This window comes from Gavialis gangeticus, unplaced genomic scaffold (genome assembly GCF_001723915.1).
Source record: "Gavialis gangeticus isolate Ggan-Ray unplaced genomic scaffold, GavGan_comp1, whole genome shotgun sequence".
NCBI classification, from domain to species: domain Eukaryota; kingdom Metazoa; phylum Chordata; order Crocodylia; family Gavialidae; genus Gavialis; species Gavialis gangeticus.
Genome location: NW_017729026.1, coordinates 38638151 through 38645711, shown reverse-complemented (window position 1 = coordinate 38645711; position 7561 = coordinate 38638151). Strand labels below are relative to the sequence as shown.

The window sequence follows — 7561 nt, the reverse complement described above, 5'->3', positions numbered from 1 at the left end:
GTGCAGCTGAGGCTGGGGTCTCCATGGAAACTGGCCACACCCATGTGCAGCGGCAGCTGGAAAATGGAGTCCAGTGCCAACCTGATGCAGCCCATGAGCCAGACTTTGCCTGGCCCTAATGTAAAAAATTAGCATATACCGGCTTTCCTCCTCCATTATTCCGAACTCTTTCTGAACTGACAGAAGTTCTGCTGTCTTTGCAGTACCTGTTGAAACAATCGCTATAGATGTACAAAAAGATAAAATAGGAACCTGCCTTCCAGAGAAGTTAAGGTTGGAGATAAGTATTTACTGGTCATTAGTGATCATGTTTAACACCAGGCAGAATAAATTTTGCCAGGGTCATGTCCTCATTTAAAACCTTTCCATCATTAGTCAATAAGATCTTGTTCTTAAAAGCAGTTTTAGTTGTGATTCCTTCTAGATGACCTAATTTTTCTCAGTGAAATGAATACTATATTTCAAGGAATACTTGAGGAAAAAATTAGTATGTTTGCATATAAGGACATAAAAAGGCTGAATTATTTCAAGCTGCTGGCTAAAAGACAACAAAATACTTAAAACAGTTTTGCTTGCTGACAAAACAGATACCTGGAAGGAAATCAATTTTAAATTAGAAGTCTGAAAGCTAAAATATTTAGCATATCAGTGCTGTATCAAAAGCACAATAGAAGCCAAGGTGAATTCAAACACAGCTGTGACAAATGTTTAAATACCGTTTTTTACCATCAGAAATCATCTTTCTTTCTGAGCCGCCATTGGAAACAATGGTTCAGTCATGACATTTAATTTAAGGGCAAGAACAATCCAATATTATGACTGTTGAACAGATACTTAAGTAATAGCAATTATGGTTCTTCGATTCATTGTCAAAGCAGATTACATTCTTTAGAGCTCATAAATCCCATTTGCTTTGGCATTCTTTTGAATAATAGTCTGTGGTGCTACACTTGTACCCTGAATGCCCTCCCCCCCAAAAGAGGTACTAGATAAGATGGCTGCAATTCACATTTAGCTCATTCTTCGACTATAAGAAGCTGGGTTGTAGAATCGCATATATTATGCGCAGAGAAAACCTCAGTTACTATAGTTAATAACCATTCATTGACATTGTCCCCACAGAATCCACTCTGGGCGATTAAAAATCTGAGTAGCAAAATAACCCCTTGCATATGTCACACAAAATGAGAAAGGTGTTAAATGGAGTTCGAGCTTGCGTCTCCACAGAGCATAACACTGGGTTCTCGCTCTTGTAATTTATTACAAAAAAGTCCATGTGCTGGGACAACCATCTGTGCAAGATACTACAAAGGACGAAAAATTTAACTATTAATATTCTCAGATAAGCTTCTGCTCAGGCAAACTGCCAGTAAGTTCTGAAGGCCATGGGTTGGGGTACAGAGTTTTAAGATAACAGTGACATACACACCAATTCCAGAATAGTGTTACCTGGTACAGGCAAAAGGTTCTGCCCTGCTCTGACTTGTTGATGTAGCATACCATATTGTATCAAAATGGTACAATTAAACCCAGGATGAGGAATACTTGGCATGCTAATCAGATTGCCCTACAGGTGAGTATTCTGGAAGGTATCCTGTGCTATCACTTGAAGAGACGGATCCCGTGAACTTTAGTTGGTCAAGATATGTTCTCCGATCCTGAGTGGAGACATTTTTTATCACTCTTTGTTGGTAGAGACTGAAAAGGGTGCAAAGGCCCCAAAGAGTTCAATGGTTTTTTGAAGCTGGGAACCTCCTTGTGAAAAAGAGGGGGTAGGGTGCAGAAATGAGAGAGAGAACTTTCCATATGCTGGCCAGATACCTAAAACTTGTTGTCTTCCTAGATACGAACATCACATATAAACCACACCTGAAATGTTAGCGAACACTGGAACTGTAGAAACAAAGAAATCTGTGTAGTAATATTATGACTTTTCTATTAAAATTTAATGGTATTTTCTGTGAGCCAGATTTCTTTAGTTATAAAAATAAGCATCTTGAGCTTTAAGAAATGAAAGTTAGTCCTCAGAATCCAGGGAGGAAACACATAAAACAAGGTAACCACACCAAATTTGAAGTTAGGTGAAGATACTAAGACCATAAAAATGTGTGTAACACTCCTTTCCTATTCGGGAAATCCTTTGACCCTGAATCCTGAGGACACTTACTTCATTACTCCTAGTTATGAAACCGACCTGTTGCTTCAGTCTCTGGTGAAAGAGGTCCCTGCAGATGGGACAGAAGATTGCTCTAGAGTGGGCTGTCCTCAATGGTGAAGTAGACCTACCACGGAATTCCTAGTACCTCGAGCCAGAAATATATCCTTGTCGCTCCAATGATCCTCACTGTGCAGGGTGCTATGCCTGATACCAGGTACTCCTTGGAAAGTGATTTGGGCCAAGAGATTCCTCTCTGATCTTATGCCTGATAAAGAGACTTGGCTGAAAAGTCTCATGAGCCACCTGCACCAGTACCACAAGTAGGATGGGAAAAACATTTAAGCCATGTAGCCAGCATCTAATATCTCCTGTCAGCCATTTTTACACTGCTGTAACTGACATCAGAATATGCTGACATAGACAACATCAATGGACATGCACAACTGTCCCCAGAAACTTGCAGAAATCTAGAAGCTCACATTGCTTCTCCTGGAGGACAACCTGTTCCCCTGCAGTGGGATATCAAGCAAGTCCAACTTCCTTTTTAATAAGTTCTCAAAAGACTTATCTCATTCACAGAAGAAATAAAACTGGGTGGAAAAGGTGCATTTAAAGGGAAAGGAAAGGGAGAGTTGTCTTGCAAGGATGGTTGAAGGTTAACGAACTTTTGGAAAGCAACTGTCTCCCTCAGAGAAGCTTAGAATAAGATTCTCAGAATGAATCCAACTCTTTGGCAAGAAGGATCCAGCCTTCAAGACTGGGATGATGCAGGGTTCCTGGAATAAGGATTGCCTCTCCAGGAGATGAGCAGGCCCATGGCTACCATGCAATGAATAAAGGTCATCTCCTAAACTCTTTAAATAAATCTTCTCCAGAGTCTCTACCAAATGTCCATTGTACCTCTCAGTGAAGCAAAGAGACATGCTCCAGAAAAAAGAAATGTGGTTAAGTTTCTCCAAAGATTCTAATATAACAAAAGCCTTAGTCTGTCTGTCCATAACACTTTATTCACACTCTGGCTGTCTCAGCAGCCAATCACAATGCTGACTGAAACAACCAATCAGAGTACACCAAGAGCATTCCAGACAGGAGGTGGCTGTGCCACTGGAAAGCGCCGCCATGACAGCAGGGACAGAGGGGGCAGAGTGGGGGAGGCAAAGCTAGTTGCTTGCACCCCAGGAGGACAGAGTGCCCCACCAGATCTGTGCAAGGCAGAGCACAAGAAAGACCACCAATCAGGCTGCAGCTGGGACTGCATGGGGCTCTTCTTGGTGGGGGCTGGGCTTGGAGCCGACGCCGGCAGCGCTAGAAGGATGCTGCATCCACCCCAAATTTCACGGCTGCTCCACTCCCCGCACTGCCACCGCCAGCCACCCAGCACAGTCCAGGCTCTTCCCGGCATGTGGGGTGGGAATTTTACCATTAAATCTTTTCTACGACTAATATCTAAAGCCAACTAGCAAAGAAAGTCAATAAGAAAGAAACTAAAAGTAACACTTTTTCTAGCAAGCAAACAAACTATGTTAGCTTCTTACAAAGATCACAGAACACAAAAACTGCTGAATTCTCTCTGCAGCTATGAGCCATAAGAAAAAATGGCTGAAGCTGCCCAACCCTTCAGCCCCTGATAATGGAGAGATAGAAGGCACTCTTGACACAGACATGGCATCAAATAGTACATCTCCCACATAGGGGACCTGGCTGGCATCAACAGTGAAATCTTTGGGAGAAATCACTCAATTCTGCAGCCCACCCTCCCAAAATAACAAAACAAAACAAAACAAAACAAAACACCGGAAGGCTTTCAAAGAGATTTTTCTATTGCAAGAGCAGAACATCACCAACTTCCTAATCAAAGTTCCCTCTCACTTTAAAATATTTCTATACCTCTTTCAAATCACTATTTCAGTCTTAGCTTTCTTCGTCAAAACAAAATATACAGTTGTTCACTGAAAATTTCCTTTTTGCTAAGCATTTTGAGCACCATTCTACAAGTTCTCAGTGAAGATTTTCTTCTCTCTCACTTAATTTATTCAATGCAAAGCAACATCTGACTCTAATTCTTCTCTAAAGGAAAATATCATGTGCAAAAATCCACCAACTTTGAAGGTTAAAGACAACCCCTTCCTGTCAGAACAAGAAATGGTGTAGTTAATCCTGGTAAAGTAATCTGAGCATATAAAGGGACTAAACCCAAGGAGTGGATTTAGGAAACAACAGAATAGCTAGCTTGTGACACTGAAAAGGTGAATCTCAAAAAATTAAATCTTAGAATATTCAAATAGCTTCAAAAGGAATTAATATTTTTGTCAATGCTGATTTTGAATAATTGTGTAGAAACTTTGCTTTGACAAGTCAGTGAAATGATACAACATTAAAATCAATAAACTTAGATACGTTTGAATTTTCTAGCACAAAGAATACACTATCTGTTACCACAAAGACGACCACAGTTCTGATCATGAATAATCTGAACAGGTCATTCTGGAAGTTCGATTTTATGCTGTTTGTTATTTCCATTTTACTTAATAATTTCTTTTTGTTAACAGTTTGTTTTCCAAATTTGGTTTATTCAAGTTAATTTTATACTGTAAGCTGTAAAAATATTTGTAAATCGATCTAGTCACATATACCAATAGGGCTGCCTTTTGAGATTTCTGAAACATTAACCAGGAAAGACTGAACTGCCATCAAACTTTGGGAAATAACCCTTATTTATACAACTGCTATACCAATAACGATAAACAGTGACCTCTAAATAAAACCTGTCTTTGAGCCTTAGGCTGACAAGAAACAACTAATTAGGAACTAGTGAGTTGAATTCTATATACAGTACTTGTTGGATACATTTTCAACCAAAAATAAATAAAACCAACAAAATGAGTTCATACTAAAAATCAAGTTTTCACAAATTTCATTCACTATTAAAATATTTTCAAGTTGGTTTCATTCTGAAAGAATGGAAAAATATTTGTTTTTTATATCCCCCTACCTCTTCAACACATACATAGGCACACTCTCTCCCAAAATGATAGAAAACATGTTTTTTAAATTATAGAAGGAATTGTTTTGTTTATTTAAACTCTATATTTTGCCCCTACAGGCCTAACTTTAATATAACAATGTTATTTGGAAACCTGTCCTTATAATACAACAATTGCTTCTGCACTGAACTCAGCACCCCTTAACTTGTTGCTTGTATACCAGTACACCAGAAAGAGCTGTACCTTCAGTTACTATTTGCTGACTGAAGTGTGACAAATGACAGCACACAAAGCTAAACAGAAACAATGATAACAGGTATAAAGCTAAGTTGAATTTAAAAAGAGATACTGGGCCAGATTGACTCATATATGCATGTATAACTCAGACTGAAATGAGTGTCCAGAATACTGGACACCAGAATAAGACCCAGAGTGCAACATAAATATATCAACATGGAAGTATGTATAGGTGTTGCTGCTGTTATTAAAGTTACTAATAAATTAAGACTTACCTATTTGTTTCGCAGACTGCAATACAGTTTTCAAATCCGCATTTACTGATTGGTGGTCTGTCTTCTCCAAATTGTCATTTACAAATTTCACTATTTTCTTCCAGGTAAGATCAGATTTCAGTAACTGCTCATGTAATTTTGACCTTTTAGTCTAAAAACAGATTCATAAGACAATTTTTTTTAAAATGCTTTTTGTTTTCAAATAACAGGGAATTCCTAAAAAGCAAACACACACACCATACACAAAACATTACTCAGGACAAATTACCTGCAATAACTCCATTTGCATTCAGTGTTCTTAAAGGAACAGGAAAGAACAGCCAGTGCTCCACCCCTCCTACTCCACACCCTTGAACCTGATCAGAATTGCCTACCATTCATTCCTACCTCCCAAATATTCCCTTCCATCACCACTGCCACTACTCCAACTCAAACATCCACACATTAAACTTATTCTTTTTTTGTTATAATAGTTTACATATTTTTGCTATCATTCAAGAGAACAAACACTAAACCTGCACATACACACCATAACACACTGGTAGAGGCAGACTAGCAACGGGCCTACTTTAATTTCAGATTCCTGCTGAAGGTTTGATTCAAACTGACAGTGTTGTTCAGGTTTGATGACCTCTAGAGCCCACAGGTAAACTGAAAACTAGCTGGCTAGCAACACTTTGTCACCACACGTATGTTGTAATCTTGTTTGAAGACTAGAGTTAAATTGTGATAAGGACCTACATGCCAATGTTACTTCACTAAAGGGGGAGTAGGTGCCATGTAAATAGCTGGATGCAAGCCTTTGCTGATGTTTACCACAGTAAGAAAAGTCACAATATATTTATATAGAAATCTTTCATGCAGGAAACTGGATGGCCTTTGGAGATAAAGCAAGCCATTTTAGAGAGTAGGCTTCCATAAATCACAATGGATTCCTGTGCCTAAAAAGTTAAAATTTGAAAGGACAAATGAGAGACATTTTTCACTCAACTCATTTTTTAATTCAAAGTCCTTTCCTCCACTCCAACTAGGAAACGTTTTAAAACACTGGATTAACCTCTTTATGCTCATTTTATAATATATTCTTAATGTTTTGTTTTTATAGTCTCAGAGTCAGGCCATCAATACAAACATTTTGGATGTACGCAGTTTGCTGCATGATGATCACATGCTATTTTTCAGGCGATCCCTGCCACATCCAGTACCCAAGTACAGGCCTGTCCAACTGGCACCTTGGGGGCGTTAAGTTGCAGCCTCCTGGCTTCTGCTTTGCTGTTGCTTCCCCTATCACGAGAGCTGCAACAGCAGACAGGTGCCAGAGGCTCTCCCTCCCTCCTCCAGCTGCTGCTTCACAGCCCTACCCCAGGAAGTGAGAGAGCATGGCATAGGGAGCGGAGGGCAAGTCGTTGCGGGGAGGTCGGGAAGGGGGAACCGCCCACACAACATAGTGGCAATGGGCAGGATGGAGCTTGTGCATGATGCAATAGCAATGGTGGGGGAGGAGGGGAGCAGCAGCCTATGCAAAGCAGAGCAGCAAACAGGGGGTGTTTGCATGCAGGCGTACAGGGTGGAAATGCATAGTTCACCTTGGTATGGCCTGCATAGGACAAGGCCTTCACTGGTATAGCCACTTGGAGGTTGGGCAGCCCTGCCCAAGATTGTTAGTGATCAGTTGATAAGCAGCTCTTCATTTTTTCTCATCCTTCATATTCAGTATCTTATGCATGCAACATGATAAGAAATGCTGCTGTGAAAATGGAATAAATCCTACCATGGTCTTATCCTCATGGGGTCTTCTTATGGCACCAAACACCAGAGTAAGGACTGCTTTTACTATTACGTTAACCTCTACCAGTTAGGGATCTACCCAACTTGAGGAGGCGGTCAGCCAATTTCACAGGGAGATT

At 40.0% G+C, this 7561-nt stretch overlaps 1 protein-coding gene across 1 annotated transcript in view; it reads right to left on the bottom strand.

Annotated features, from left to right (window-relative positions):
- Window positions 1–7561, bottom strand: part of ASCC3 (activating signal cointegrator 1 complex subunit 3) — a 684038-nt gene that overhangs the window by 637448 nt on the left and 39029 nt on the right. Inside the window, exon 3 of the mRNA XM_019520164.1 lies at window positions 5655–5805. Within this exon, the coding sequence (XP_019375709.1) occupies window positions 5655–5805 (151 nt within the window). The remainder of the gene's footprint in view (window positions 1–5654; window positions 5806–7561) is intronic.